The 15,823-nt window shown below is 42.3% G+C and overlaps 2 protein-coding genes across 5 annotated transcripts in view; one reads left to right on the top strand and one right to left on the bottom strand.

Annotated features, from left to right (window-relative positions):
• ZSCAN25 (zinc finger and SCAN domain containing 25) overlaps window positions 1-9,783 on the top strand; it is a 79,698-nt gene extending 69,915 nt beyond the window's left edge. For 2 of the 4 annotated variants that reach the window (XM_072753073.1, XM_072753074.1), the window contains one exon: window positions 8,348-9,783. In XM_072753073.1, coding sequence (XP_072609174.1) covers window positions 8,348-8,445 — 98 coding nt within the window. In that variant the 3' untranslated portion in view covers window positions 8,446-9,783. The remainder of the gene's footprint in view (window positions 1-8,347) is intronic. The other 2 variants (XM_072753076.1, XM_072753075.1) reach the window with 1 other exon arrangement.
• Window positions 9,784-10,607: 824 nt separating this feature from the next.
• On the bottom strand, window positions 10,608-14,351 carry LOC140598277 (heterogeneous nuclear ribonucleoprotein A1-like). The gene has a single exon (XM_072753118.1). The coding sequence runs from the start codon at window positions 11,671-11,673 to the stop codon at window positions 11,191-11,193; it is 483 nt and encodes a 160-aa protein (XP_072609219.1). The 5' UTR covers window positions 11,674-14,351; the 3' UTR covers window positions 10,608-11,190.
• Between the last annotated feature and the right edge of the window lie 1,472 nt (window positions 14,352-15,823).

Raw genomic sequence — 15,823 nt, 5'->3', positions numbered from 1 at the left:
TTTTGTGAAGCACCCCTCTCCTACTCCAAGTTCATTTCTTATCAATAGATTGACTCTATTCTTCTACTCTGGTGTTGGGCAGGCAAGCCAGGCTCAGCCAATCAGAGTCAGAGTGACTGGTTTAGGGGTGAGCATGTGCTTGATTCAGACCAGTGAGGGTTAGACTTGCAACTTTTGCTAGAACAATTGAGGTAAGGTAAGAGACATGGTTGATTATTTTTTTTCTTCCATTTTTTGATTACTAAACTATGAGGATGTGAGCTTGGAGCTGCTGCTGGCCACCTTGCACTGTCAGGGAAAAATGTTGGGGAGGGAAACCAACATGATTATTAGAGCCAGTAATTTCTTTTTCCATTTATATTCATTATCATTGGATTTTTCTTATTTGTAAAAGAGATCTCTGACACATAATATCTTATTTTTCTCTTCTCTGTCTCCTAGGAGCCCCCATGCTTTCTCCCTGATGGATTATGTTAGTGTTTTGGGATTACAGAAAAAGATATTACATCAAAAGGGTTTTCAGACTTGGCCCTGCATTTCATTCTCTGATTTGTTGAGGGTAATTTTGTTTCTGGCCACACAGCTCCCCCTTCTTTTCCTGGCCATTTGTACAGATCTTAGTGATGCCCTCAGCAAGTGGGAGAGTCTACAATGGTGTCTGACAGGACTATGATGTGAATCACATATGCCTTTTCAATTTTCTAATAACCATATTGAAAACATAAAAAGGAAGAGATGAAATTGATTTTAATAGTATATATCATTTAATGCAATGTATATCCCAAGGCTATCATTTTAAATATGTGACCAATATACAAATTAATAATTACATGTATTACTTTCTTTATACTGTCTTCAAAATCCAGTAAATTCATATAAAGCTTTATAGTAAATCTCGATCCAGAGCAGCTGCATTTGAAGTGCTCAATAACCCAGTGGCTGTCATATTGGACAGTTTACCTGAGGAAGGAAAAGAAGCCTGAAAGAGGGTCAAGAATTGGGAAGGGAGGGACACCTGGGTGGCTCAGGCATTTAGTGCCTGCCTTCAGCCCAGGGCGTGATCCTGGAGTAACAGGATCGAGTCCCACATCGGGCTCACTGCAGGCAGCCTGCTTCTCCCTCTGCCTATGTCTCTGCCTCTCTCTCTCTCTGGGTCTCTCATGAATAAATAAATTAAATTAAATTAAATTAAAAAAAGAATTGGGAAGGGAAAAGTAATGGTCAAGGTGTCAATAGGCCCCTCACACACACTTAATTTCAAGAGTTTTTTTGTGCAACAGTTGAAACCAAATTGAGAAAGCATTGTGCCCAGATTTTTGCTATAGGAAGGACTGTCATGAGGAACACCTTCATACAAATGGCAGGACAGGGCTTGGCTTCATCTGACAATGACGAGATTCATGTGGTTGGAGGACAGTGAGTGCAGCAGGTGGTGATGGCAGGGACCTCAGATGCCAGTGGCAGGAGTCTAACTTTTATTAGTATATGGGGAACCCACCAGAGGGCCTTCAGTGGGAGAGTGAGATAATGTTCTTTCCCTGAAGTGGCAGTGTGGAGACTATCTGGGAGTAGGCAGAGTGGAAGAGGGGGGCTGGTTGGGAACTCTGCTAGGTATTCAGGAGAAAGATGATGGCAGCATGGCCAGGATGACGGCAGTGGTAGTGGTTAGGAGATGCATTCTGTGAGAGAAATGTACAGGCCTTGAGGATGGATGGAGGTGGGGGAAAGAAGGAGAGAGGGAGATATCAAAGAGTTCTGGCTTGAGCATTTTGCCATCTCTCACCTTGCTTTTCCTTCTGGCCTGATCCATACACACCTTCTGTGCTTTGGGAGGCAAAGGGTGGGAACTGGATTGTCTGCTTCATGCTCTAATGTGTTTATTTAGCTGCTTCTCAGGCTTGTTTGGGTAACCTGAGCTCTGATGTGGGTCCCACAAGCTCATTAGTCCCAATGCTGGGATGGAGCCCAAGGGCCCTCAGTGGACAGGGATGACTTTGAGACTAATGTTGGCCCCACTCAGGGCCTAGCACACTGCTCAACACACACTAGGCCTTCAGTAAAAACATCTTTTTGTGAGTGTTTTGTGGCTGTTTGTGAAACACATATTGGAAACAGCACATGGACTTCCACCAATACAACTCATGGTTTTGTCTTATTTATTTATTTATTTATTTATTTATTTATTTATTTATTTATGATAGTCACAGAGAGAGAGAGAGAGAGAGAGAGAGAGGCAGAGACACAGGCAGAGGGAGAAGCAGGCTCCATGCACCGGGAGCCCAATGTGGGATTCGATCCCGGGTCTCCAGGATCGCTCCCTGGGCCAAAGGCAGGTGCCAAACCGCTGCGCCACCCAGGGATCGCCCATGGTTTTGTCATTTAGGAATTTCCCAACACCTGCTATCAGGAGGTTTATCTGAACCTCAAACATGCCTGGAAGGTCAGCAGGAAGGTTCTTGTCTTGGCTTTTGTTTAGATCCACAGACATTTTCTGAGCACCATTCTGGAACTCAGGTAAGAGATGCCTTTGGTGGGGAAAAGTCAGACCCATGAACAAACTGATTCAATATGGTGGAAGGTAAGCCTTGGTGCTTTGGGAGCACAGAGAAGCACACTTGTCTCCGAAGTGGGTTAGGAGGAGCTGATACCTGGTCTGAGGCTTCTAAAAATTTATTTTAAAAAATCAAATGTATAGATGTACATGCTTTAAAAAGTTGAACAGTACTACATTGGTTATAACAAAATTAGTGGTGCCTTGCTCCACTGGACCTCCATTCCCATTTTCCCCTCCAGAGTCCATTTTCAACCAGTTTAGTAGTTTCTTCTGGTATTTACTACCATGTCATTACATGTCATGCTCCTTACTGCTACTTCTTGATTACTTGGAAGCTGAGAGTTGAGGTTGCTAATATCTTCTTGCTCACACCCAGTTTCCACCCTCCCAAAGCAGGGGTGGGAATTTGATTCCTATTCAGTGATTCATCAATATGATGTAAGTATTTATTATTCATAGTTGAGCAACTTGCACGTCTATGTTCCTGTTTCTTTCTCTCGACAATTTTTAATTTTACTTGGAATCAATATTTCCTTTTTGTAAAATTTTATTTTTCTATCCATCATCATCATCGTTTTACACGGAGCATCACTCCCTTCTCTGTACTCTGCTGTATTGAATTACCTGTTCCTGTGGCTCCTCTTTCTTGGTTTTCTCTCTCCTTTTGTAGCTTTCATTAGAATGATGCAAAGGAGTACATTTTTTTTCTTTTCTTCTTTTTTAAGATGTGCATGTCTGAATATACCTCTTTTCTACCCTCATGCTTGATTGATGGTCTGGACATAGAATTCTATGCAGGCTAGAATTTTCTCTCTGAATTTGAAGATACAGAGTCTTTTTTTTTTTTCTTTCTCTCTCCCATTCCTTTCCACTTGACCTGGAAGACACAGGGTGTTGCTTCTGGTATTGTTTTAAGAACTCGATGCCCTCTAATCTCTAAGTTTTTGTATGTGACCTGTTTCTTGTACCACCTCAGCCCCACCCCATTTCTGGAAGCTTAGGGGAATCTTCCTTTTATCCCTGGTGTTCTGAACATTCTTGATGGTGTGCCTTCATCCATTATTCGAGGCAAAGCTGTCTGAGAGACCTTTCTGCAGTGACACAAATGTTCTCTGTGTTGTCCAATATGGTTTCCTCCAGCCACATGAGGCTGTTGTGCACTTGAAATGTGGCTGGTATGGCTGAGGAACCGCATTTCTGATTTCATCTTTTTTTAAAAATACATTTATATTAAAATGTAACTAGCCACATGTGTCCAGGGGCTACTGTATTTGACCATACCGTGTATTGGCTTTTCAATCTGGAGACTCTTGCCCTTTGGTTCTGGGGAGTTGTCTTGAATTATTTCTTTCCTTTTTTTTATTTTAAGGATTTTATTTTATTTTTTTTAATTAATTTTTATTGGTGTTCAATTTACCAACATACAGAAAAACACCCAGTGCTCATCCCGTCAAGTGTCCACCTCAGTGCCCGTCACCCATTCCCCTCCAACACCCGCCCTCCTCCCCCCTTCCACCACCCCTAGTTCGTTTCCCCGAGTTAGGAGTCTTTATGTTCTGTCTCCCTTCCTGATATTTCCCAACATTTCTTCTCCCTTCCTATTTTAAGGATTTTATTTATTTATTCATGAGAGACACACACAGAGAGAGGCAGAGACATAGGCAGGGGGAGAAGCAGGCTTCCCTGCAGGGAGCCAGATGTGGGATTTGATCCCCAGACCTGGAATCACGCCCTGAGCCAAAGGCAGATGCTCAACCTCTGAGCCACCAGGCATCCCTCTTTCCCTTTTTTCTATTCTCTGCCCTGAAACCCCAATTTGTTTGATAGAACTTATGCAGTGATTCTTTAGTTTTCTTATATTTTCTCTCCATTTTCCTTCTCTTTGCCTTAATTTTTTTTTCAGGTGATTTCCCTAACTTTACCTTCCTCCTTTTTAGGGAATGTTACATCTTCCATCAATACTTTTTATTTCCAGGAGCTCTTTTTAAACTTTCTGCCCTGATTTCATGTGAGCACAGCTCTCAGGCTACTACTATGGCTCTTTTCCAAAGCTTCCCAAGCTTCCTTCCTTCCCTGCTTTGCTTCTGTTCCTTGAATCTCCTTTCCCTATCCCTGTTGATCTTTCTCTTGATTGCCAGTCTGTCCCTGCCTGTCTTGCCTATATCTGGGCGTGTTGGGATTTGCCAACGATAGGCTTCATAGAGCCATCTGGCTGGAGACTTCCTAAATATCTGGATCAGTAGATCCTTTGGGCTGCTCCATTTCCCAAGAAGGAATTCTCTGGTCTTCTGCTTGGGAGGCAGAAGTTGGACTACTGGCTGGGTGGCAGAAAGAGATGGAACTCTTCTGGACTCTCTCACTTTGTCCTGTGGTCTGATTCCTCTCTACTGGGGTTCTCAAGTCCAGAGTATATCAGTGTGTGCAGAGAACAATCCCTTGGTCTTCTGCAGGGTAGACCAGTTGGCCATAAGAAAGCACCACAAACCAGATAGCTTAAAACAATAGAAATGTATTCTCTCACAGTTCTGAAGGTCAAAAGTCTGAGATCAGAGTGTGGGCAGGGTTGGTTCTCCCTAGAGACTCCAGTGGGAGAGTCTGCTCCATGCCCTTTCCTAGTTTCTGGTGGTTGCTGGCAGTCTTTGGCATTCCTGGGCTTGTGGTAGCATCATCCAGTCTCTGCCTGTCTTCAAACAGCTGCTTTCTCTTTCAGTGTCCCATTTTCTCTTCTTTTTGTTTTTTTCCAGGGGCTGAGATTTTTTGTTTTTATTGGAGTTCAATTTGCCAAAATATAGCATAACACCCAGTGCTCATCCCATCAAGTGCCCCCCCCCCTCAGTGCCATTGTCTCTTCTTTTAAGGATGCTTGTCATTGCATTAGGGCCCACTCTACTCCATTGTGACCTCCTCTTTTATTTTTAATTTTTTTATTGTGACCTCCTCTTAACTACACTGCAAAGACCCTACTTCCAAATGGTGCCACATTCTAAGGTTGCCGAAAGACACAACATTTCAAGGGAATACTATTCAACCCAGTACAGTAGGGAATCTGGAAGTCTGACTCCATCCAGACTCTTTTCAGCCTCACTCATACTTCAGATTTCAGAAGTACCAGGTATATTAGGTTCCTGAGTCTTTCTGGTTCTGTTTGCTTCTGGTCTGCCTAGTGCTGCAGGCCTCAGCTTTGTCTGCTGTGCAAGTGACCTCTCATGGCAGACATACAGTGGTCCTAGCATAGACTGTGAGACCATACCATCTGGGTTTACATCCTGGCTCTGTGGCTGTGGAAACTTGCCCAAGTGACCTAACCTCTCTGTGCCTGTAAAAGGGGGTTAATAACAAAAGTACCTACTGCATATGGTTTTTCTGAAGACCAAGAAGAGTGCTTAGGAAGATACCTGGTACGAAGAGCTCATGATGACTCTTGGGTTTATGTCCTTGCTCGTTTCAAACGTTTGGTGGCTCTTGTCTCCTGTCTGAATTTCTTTGTCCTTGTAAATTTATGCCTTTTAAGAAAGCTGTTTACTGCATTCTCCTGGGGCTTCAGGAGGCTTCAGAGGTAAATGCTAAACCTACCATATTTAAGCTCTGGGAGGAATTTTATTTTTATTTTTATTTTTTTAATTTTTATTTATTTATTTATTTTAATTTTTTAATTTTTTTATAATAAATTTATTTTTTATTGGTGTTCACTTTGCCAACATACAGCATTACACCCAGTGCTCATCCCCTCAAGTGCCCCCCTCAGTGCCCATCACCCATTCACCCCCACCCCCCGCCCTCCTCCCCTTCCACCACCCCTAGTTCGTTTCCCAGAGTTAGGAGTCTCTATGTTCTGTCTCCCTTTCTGATATTTCCCACACATTCCTTCTCCCTTCCCTTATATTCCCTTTCACTATTATTTATATTCCCCAAATGAATGAGAACATATAATGTTTGTCCTTCTCCGATTGACTTACTTCACTCAGCAAAATACCCTCCAGTTCCATCCACGTTGAAGCAAATGGTGGGTATTTGTCGTTTCTAATGGCTGAGGAATATTCCATTGTATACATAAACCACATCTTCTTTATCCATTCATCTTTCGATGGACACCGAGGCTCCTTCCACAGTTTGGCTATTGTGGCCATTGCTGCTAGAAACATCGGGGTGCAGGTGTCCCGGCGTTTCATTGCATCTGAATCTTTGGGGTAAGTCCCCAACAGTGCAATTGCTGGGTCGTAGGGCAGGTCTATTTTTAACTTTTTGAGGAACCTCCACACATTTTTCCAGAGTGGCTGCACCAGTTCACATTCCCACCAACAGTGCAAGAGGGTTCCCCTTTCTCCGCATCCTCTCCAACATTTGTGGTTTCCTGCCTTGTTAATGTTCCCCATTCTCACTGGTGTGAGGTGGTATCTCATTGTGGTTTTGATTTGTATTTCCCTGATGGCAAGTGATGTAGAGCATTTTCTCATGTGCATGTTGGCCATGTCTATGTCTTCCTCTGTGAGATTTCTCTTCATGTCTTTTGCCCATTTCATGATTGGATTGTTTGTTTCTTTGGTGTTGAGTTTAAGAAGTTCTTTATAGATCTTGGAAACTAGCCCTTTATCTGATACGTCATTTGCAAATATCTTCTCCCATTCTGTAGGTTGTCTTTTAGTTTTGTTGACTGTATCCTTTGCTGTGCAAAAGCTTCTTATCTTGATGAAGTCCCAATAGTTCATTTTTGCTTTTGTTTCTTTTGCCTTTGTGGATGTATCTTGCAAGAAGTTACTGTGGCTGAGTTCAAAAAGGTGTTTCCTGTGTTCTTCTGGGAGGAATTTTAAAGATGAGGTGGCATTTAGGGGAGAATAAAGCAGTTGGCACAGCATGAGCAAAGGCATAGTAGTGTAGAGGTAGCACAGGGTGTTCAGGGACCTACAAAGATGCTAGTGTGATGCAGTGTCTAAAGAGGGCTGCTGGGAATGCAGCTGGGTAGTCACCTCTCACCTAGATCAGGCGCAGTCAGCACCTGTGGTGGTATCAAACCGGGAGCCCTGATTAGATGTGCAAAAGTCACCTTCTACAAGGAGATCAGCCAAGAGGCTGTAGTTATTGTCAGGGTCAGTGATGAGGGTCTGACTAGGGCAGGGGAGTGGGGGAAATACATAATTTCTTCCCTATTTTTATAATGACAGTTTCAAATATAAAAAATTTGAACAGAAAGATGGAAAAAATTGTGTAGTAAGCACTTGTGTCCCCACCACCTATGTAGAACAATTAACATTTTGTTTCATTTGCTTTATCATCTGTCAATCTATCCCTCTGTCCATCTGTCCATGCCTTTTACTTTTTGATACATTCATAGCTAACTACTTGGATAGCTATAAAAAATAAAAAAGGAAAATAACAAGTATTAGTGGGATTGTGGAGAAATTAGAACTGTTTGTTGGTGCATTTGGTACATTTGGAGGCTATAAGTTGCAGAATGAGGACAACTTCACCTCTAAACACTGCAGCATGCATGTCATTAGCCAGATGGACCCTGGTGTATAGATAAAATTAACCTATTGATCCTGTATTTATTTAAAATTTTGATATTTTGGGATACCTGGATGGCTCAGTGGTTAAGCTCTGTTGTTGGCTTAGGGTGTGATCCTAGAGTCCCACATGGGGCTCCCTGAGGGGAGCTTGCTTCTCTCTCTGCCTATGTCTCTGCCTCTGTGTGTGTGTCTCATGAATAAATAAATAAAATCTTTAAAAAATAAAATAAAATTTTGATATTTTGTCCCTCATTGAATTAATATTGATTTTTTTTATTTTTTTATGTAGATTCCATGCCCAGGATGGAGCCCAGTGCAGGGCTTGAACTCACACTCCTAAAATCAAGAAGTGAACTGAGATCAAGAGTCAGATGCTTAGGCAACTAAGCCACCTAGGCACCCCTGATTTTTTAAAAAATACTGTTTAGAGTATAATCTGGTTGCATTAAAATACTTATCTGATTATTAAGATTTTTGGCAATTTTGGGCTTAAGTGGAATGCCTCACTCTCCTTACCCTGGTCCCAGCCCTGCCTAGAAGTCCCAACTGAATTTGATAAACACATTTTGTTGGTAAGGAGAGAACGAGCTCTCCTTACTCCTATTTGTTCATTCCTTTGGGATTTACCTTCCTTGGCCTGCTATACATTCAACCTAGGAAACTGTTCAGAAACAAATTTTGGCTAGACTAGAAGAAGGATGAGAGGGATCTCAACCGAGTGGGTCTTTAGATCCTGCAGGGATGGAGAAAAGTAAGGTGTGGTTTCCTTGCTCCCTACCCTGTGTTTACACAGCTGGACAGATGCTGCAGGCAGGCTTCTAGTAGAACTCAGGAAATGAAGTCTCTAACCATTTAGGACCTCAGTGGCTCCTCATAGAGCAGGCAGTAAAAAGAGCCATTTAATCATTATAAGAAGGGAAAAGATAAACAGTCCACATCCAGTAAACTCTCAACCTTTTAATTATTTTGTCAATTAAATCTTGAACTCACATTTCCTCCTCTTGCTCAAAGAAAATATGTCCCTATTTTGGGGTAACTCTATAACTCTTGTCCTCTCTCAGCCATGAGCTGAACTGTTTTTGAGTTCATACTGAATGAACATTGATAGAGGGCCTGCCAAGGGTCAGGTATCTGGCTGGCCACATGTTCTCTTAAGTCAAAGCTACCATGAGCCAGACCTGCAGGCTCCAAGTTCCTGCACGTCACACCCAGAGTCTGGTCTGGTCCTCAATTTTGGAAGGAAAGAATTTTTAATGGGTTAGGCAACTGAGGCCTGAGGATGTTTAAATAACTCACACATGGCCTGCCTGTGGATCCCTATTTGCTGACTGTCTACACAATAGAGAGCATGAATACTCCTGGAGTCTACAGAAAGCTCAGAGGCCTCCTGGGCCAGGTCCCCAATTACACCCTTCCTTGTTCCTCTCTATCTTTGGCATGTTCTCTCAGATTCTTTTTTTTTTTTTTTAATTTCATTTGGTTAATATTAGTTTCAGGTGTACAATTTATGATTCAACATTTACGTACATTATCAGGTGCTCATCACAACACCTATTTTACCCATCTCCCCCTCACCCCTGCATCCTCCCTAGCAATCATCAGTTTCTCGTCTGTAGTTAAGAGTCTGGCTTTTGGTTTGCTTCTGTCTTTTTCCCTTAGGATCATTTGTTTTCTTTCTTAAATTCTTGAATTCCACATATGAATAAAATCATAGGATATTTGTCTTTCCCTGATTGATTTATTTCACTTAGCATAATATTCTCTAGCTCCATTCATGTCTTTGTAAATGGCAAGATTCCCTTCTTTTTTATGGCTAATATTCCATTGTGTGTGTGTGTGTGTGTTTACATATATATATATATATGTAAACACACACACACACACAACTTTTTTATCCATTCATTAGTCCATGAACATTTGTACTCTTTCCGTAATTTGGCTATTATAAATAATGCTGCTATAAATATTGGGATGTATGTATCCCTTTGAATTAGTATTTTTGTATTTGGGTAAATACTTAGAGGCTTTTGACTTTTGAGGAAACTCCATACTGTTTTCCAGAGTGGCTGCACCAGTTTGCATTCTCACCAACACTGCAAGAGGGGTGAGACACTCCCCTTGTCTCATAAAACCCCCTGCTTTCATCTTAAAGTGGGGCCATGTTTGGGTTTCTACCTGAATCTGTGCTGCTCCCTGGATTGCAGTTTGCCCCTCACTGTGGCTTTGTATTTTCAGGTTGACAGGATACTCCATAAATCACTTATGCCCTTTCTCTACATCCTCACCAACATCTGTTTTTTTCTTGTGTTGTTAACTTTAGCCATTCTGACAGGTGTAAGGTGTTATCTCCTTGTAGTTTTGAGGTATTTTCCTGGTGATGAATGATGTTAAGCGTCTTTTCACACTGGCCCTCTATAGGTCTTCTTTGGAAAAATATCTGTTCCTATCTTCTGCCCATTTTTAATTGGATTATTTATTTTCTTAGTGTTGAGTTTTATTAGTTCTTTTTTTTTTTTTTTTTTTTTTAAAAAAGACACATTTATTCAGCGTCATGATCAGACTATTACATTTAGCAATCAACAGCATGGGTGCAAAAAAAAAAATCTACATTAAAACCCTTTGTTGGAATGCTTTACACTTTCCACAGAACAGAAACTAAAATAACCTGTTATACAATTAGTCACAAATACAGTCCTCGAGTTTTTTGCCCATACACATGAGTATTGTCTAAAACATGTCTTCTTTGTAGCAGCTAGGCCCTGCCACCACTGTGCTTGGCTGAGTTCACAAATCTGTTGTAACCTGTAGCTTCCCTGTCACTTCTCTGGCTCTCGTCTCCTGCTAAGCTTTGTTTCCTGGCAGTAATTAAAACCTTCTGCCACTGCCATAGCTGCTGCTGCTGCTGGAACCGCCATAGCCACCTTGGTTTCGTGGTTTGGCAAAGTATTGGCCTCCACCACCATAGGGGCCAGAGCTTCTGCCTCCAAAATTTCCTCCTTTCATGGGTCCAAAATTTGAGGATTGATTGTTGTAATTGCCAAAATCGTTATAGCTTCCGCCACCTCCAAAGTTGCTTCCATCATTACCAAATCTGTTATAGCCATCCCCACTGCCACCGTATCCACCACCACCTCAACTGCCACTGAAGCCACCTTGACCACTGAAGTTCCCTCCATGACCAAAGTTGTCATTCCCACCAAAACCACCTCCACGACCACCACCAAAGTTTCCAGAACCACTTTGGCCTCTTTGGCTGGACGAAGCACTAGCCATCTCTTGCTTCGATAGGGCTTTCCTTACTTCACAGTTGTGGCCATTCACAGTATGGTATTTTTGAATGACAATCTTGTCTACAGAGTCGTGGTCGTCAAAGGTCACAAAAGCACAACCTCTCTTTTTGCCACTGCCTCGGTCAGTCATGATCTCAATCACTTCAATTTTCCCATACTGTTCAAAATAATCTCTAAGGTGATGTTCTTCAGTGTCTTCTTTAATGCCACCGACAAAAATCTTTTTCACAGTTAAGTGGGCACCGGGTCTTTGAGAATCCTCTCGGGAGACAGCCCTCTTTGGTTCCACGACTCTTCCGTCCACCTTGTGCGGCCCAGCGTTCATGGCCGCGTCCACCTCCTCCACGGTGGCCTACGTGACAAACCCAAAGCCTCTGGAGCGCTTGGTGTTGGGGTCTCTCATTACTACACAGTCCGTAAGCGTCCCCCATTGCTCAAAATGGCTCCTCAGACTCTCATTGGTCGTTTCGAAGCTCAAACCTCCGATGAAGAGCTTCCGCAGCTGCTCGGGCTCTTTGGGAGACTCTGACTTAGACATGACGGCAGTGGGAGGGGAGACTTTAACGATGCTTACTCGGCGGCGTCCAGGGGCAGAAAGCGAGTTTTATTAGTTCTTTATAGATTTTTGGATATTATGTTCTCTCAGATTCTTAACCATTTTGGTTGCACAGAATTAAAAATCCCAGAAATCTTATTATTTCATAAGCACTTGGATAGCTATAAAAAATAAAAAAAGAAAATAGCAAGTATTATTGGGATTGTGGAGAAATTGGAACCATTTGTTGGTGCATTTGGTACATTTGGTGGCAATGTAAAATGGTGCAGCCACTGTGGAAGACAGTTTAGCAGTTTCTCAAAAAGTTAAACATAGAACTACCATATGACCCACCAGTTCCTCTCCTAGTTAAATACCTAAGAAAATTGACAAGTTTCCCAAAGAAATACATCTACCTGCCTATTCATAGCAGTGCTATTTGCAATAACCAGAAGGTAGAAATAATGGAAATTAATGAATGGATATGATTCAGGCTGGTTGGGTCCAAGGACATAGAGGTGGGTCCCGCAAGACCAGCCAAGAGGACCCTTGGCTTTGAACAGGATAGAAATAGGCCAACAGGAAATGGGAGCAGCATTTATTAAAGATATAGAGGGAGTGTAGATATGGACAGAGTATCTGGGAGACTCAGAAAGGAAAGAAAAATGAGTCTTGTCATTGCTTGGGACCTGGAGATTTTATTGAGGATGATTGTCTGGTGCACAAAGTCTTAGTAATCTAGGAACACAGATGGATGTTAGGTGTTCTCCATAAATCACTTATGCCCTGAAACCAGAGGTCTTGATGAGTCAGTGGTCTTAGCAAACATTGGTAACAACCTGCACAGTCACTCCTTAGGCATTATCTATTGTGCTGGAAGACTCTAAAGAAATCATTAACTCCTGGGCCAGGTCCCCAATTACACCCCCCATGACCTTTACAAGGGGGACGTACATTATCAGTTCTATAAGGCATATGTAAGAGACAGTGTAGGTCCTAGTGAGAATAGAAGCAGGAAAAGGAGCTAAGAAGCAGTTTTTAATTGGATCCCTTTAGTTTCCCCGTCTCAAATGGATAAAAATTGTTATATATGGTGAAAAATTGACATGACTAGAGATAGAGCTGGAATAGGCACTGTGGAGAAACTGCCTTCCCAGTCAAAACCTTTGGACCAGGTGGCTTTAAGCAATTGCTTGAGAAGTCAGTGGGATCACAGGATTGATAGTTACAGACTTTCTGAAAATAAAACCAATAGGGTAGCTCAGCTTGTAAAAACCCCCATAGAAAACGTGGTGTTTTTCTTTAACTCATTACATTGCACACTCCCCTTGTCTCATAAAACCCCCTGCTTTCATCTTAAAGTGGAGCCATGTTTGGGTTTCTACCTGAATCTGTGCTGCTCCCTGGATTGCAGTTATTTGACAAACAATAGTTTGCCTCTCACTGTGGCTTTGTATTTTCAGGTTGACAGGACATGTCATAGGATATTATTCAGCCATGAAAGAAATGAAGCAGTGATACATGCCAAAGCAGGGATGAACCTTGAAATCATTATCCTAAGTAAAGGAAGTGTTCAAAAGAAACAGGCCCCAAATGGGGTCACTTATGTTAAGCACCACCAACACTTAATACTTAGCAACTGCAGTTTCTGCTTCTGCTAGGAGGGCGGTTTTACGCCAGTCAGTCTGGTATTTCCTGATCAGCACCAGTGAGGACATCAGCGTAACACCCCTTGTCTTCCCTAAAGGGAAGGTAATTTTGCCTGAAATAATACACACTTTTTAAAAAGGATTTAATAATTAATTAATTAATTAATTGGGGGGAGGGGAAGAGAGAGATTGGGAGCATGAGCAGGGGGAGCGCGAGTAGGTGGAGGGGCAGGGGGAGAAGCTGACCTCCCGCTGAGCACAGATCCACCTGCAGGACTCAGTCCCATGACCTGAGCCAAAGGCAGATGCTTGCACCCCGATGTTTCTAGCAGCAATGTCCACAATAGCCAAACTGTGGAAGGAGCCAAGGTGTCCATCGAAAGATGAATGGATAAAGAAGATGTAGTTTATGTATACAATGGAATATTCCTCAGCCATTAGAAACGACAAATACCCACCGTTTGCTTCAACGTGGATGGAACTGGAGGGTATTATGCTGAGTGAAGTAAGTCAATAGGAGAAGGACAAACAGTGTGTGTTCTCATTCATTTGGGGAATATAAATAATAGTGAAAAGGAAAATAAGGGAAGGGAGAAGAAATGTGTGGGAAATATCAGAAAGGGAGACAGAACATAAGGACTCCTAACTCTGGGAAACGAACTAGGTAAGGGTGGTGGAAGGGGTGGTGGGTGGAGGGTGGGGGTGACTGAGTGACGGGCACTGAGGGGGACACTTGACGGGATGAGCACTGGGTGTTATTCTGTATGTTGGTAAATTGAACACCCATAAAAAATTAATTTATTAAAAAAAAACAAAAAAAACAAAGGCAGATGCTTAACCAACTGAGCCACCCAGGTGTTCCAACCCCCCCCCCCTTTTTTCCCCTGAAATAATACACTCTTAAATTCCTGTCCTACCTCCTTTTATCTGTAAAATCCTTCCATTTAGTATAGTTCCTGGGAGCTCACTTCTAGATGAGATGTTGCTGATTCATGAATTGTTGAAAAAAGGTAATTAGCTCTTTAAATTCAAATTAATAGGAGCCAGACACAAGAGATCACATATTACATGACTCCATTTACATGAAATATCTAGAGTGGGTAAAATCTCTAAAGACTGTCCATCAACGATTCCCAGGGGCTGAGGAAAGGAGAGAGTGGGGAGAACCTGCTTAATGGGCACAGGATTTTATTTTGGAGAAATGGAAATGTTTTGGAACTAGATAGAGGTAGTGGCTGCACAACATCATGAATGTATTGTTAAAAAATGAAATTCAACTGAGTAAATTTGAAGATCTCCTTGACTTTCCAAAGCAAGTCAAGAATCTTCAGGTTACATCCTCTCTAGCAAATAGAGAAATGCTTTGAGGAGTTGTAGGAAATGGAAGGTTGTTATAGGCAGGAGGGTGGGGCAAAGAAGTTAATTAGCAAAAGAAAAGATTGTTTCAGCAAGGAATGCCTGGGTAGCTCAGTGGTTGAGCATCTGCCTTTGGGGAGTGATCCTGGAGTCCCAGGATGAGTCCCTGCATTGGGCTCTTCACTGGGAGCCTGTTTCTCCCTCTGCCTATGTCTGCCTCTCTGTGTCTCTCATGAATTAAAAAAAAAAAAAAAAAAAAAGCTTGTTTCAGTAAGGTCATCCTCCCTGGATGACAGGGGTCTTATTAAGTGGATTATCACCTCCTCTTCCTCTGAAGGTTGGAGAAGGGCCCATGTGACAGATTACCTCAGAAATAATGTGCCGACCACAAGATTCCTGACCTGTTAAGACAACATTTCTGGGAGAGGTTGAAATTGCAATTAAATTAGGTACTAAGCCCTAGTTTAGTGGCTTGGCCTAGCATAAATGACCCCATCTTGGGCTTGTGGTTTTTCCCTTGAACAGTACTAAGTGACACTGAACTGTTTATTTTATTTTTTTTAGAAGATTTATTTATTTATTTATTTATTTATTTATTTATGATAGACATGGAGAGAGAGAGAGAGAGAGAGAGAGAGAGAGAGACAGGAGGAAGGAGAAGCAGGTTCCATGCCGGGAGCCCGACGCGGGACTTGATCCCGGGACTCCAGGATTGCACCCTGGGCCAAAGGCAGGCGCGAAACCACTGAGCCACCCAGGGATCCCCCGAACTGTTTACTTTAAAATGGTTAATTTTGCTGCTATAAACACTAATGTTTATATGTCCAAAATAGCCAAACTATGGAAAGAGCCCAGATGCCCATGGACAGATGAATGGATAAAGATGTGGTATATGCACACAATGGAGTATTACTCAGCCATCAAAAAAGGAATCT

This window comes from Vulpes vulpes, chromosome 3, assembly GCF_048418805.1.
Source record: "Vulpes vulpes isolate BD-2025 chromosome 3, VulVul3, whole genome shotgun sequence".
NCBI classification, from domain to species: Eukaryota; Metazoa; Chordata; class Mammalia; order Carnivora; family Canidae; genus Vulpes; species Vulpes vulpes.
Note: the sequence above shows the minus strand (reverse complement) of the source record. Positions and strands in the feature narration are given on the sequence as shown.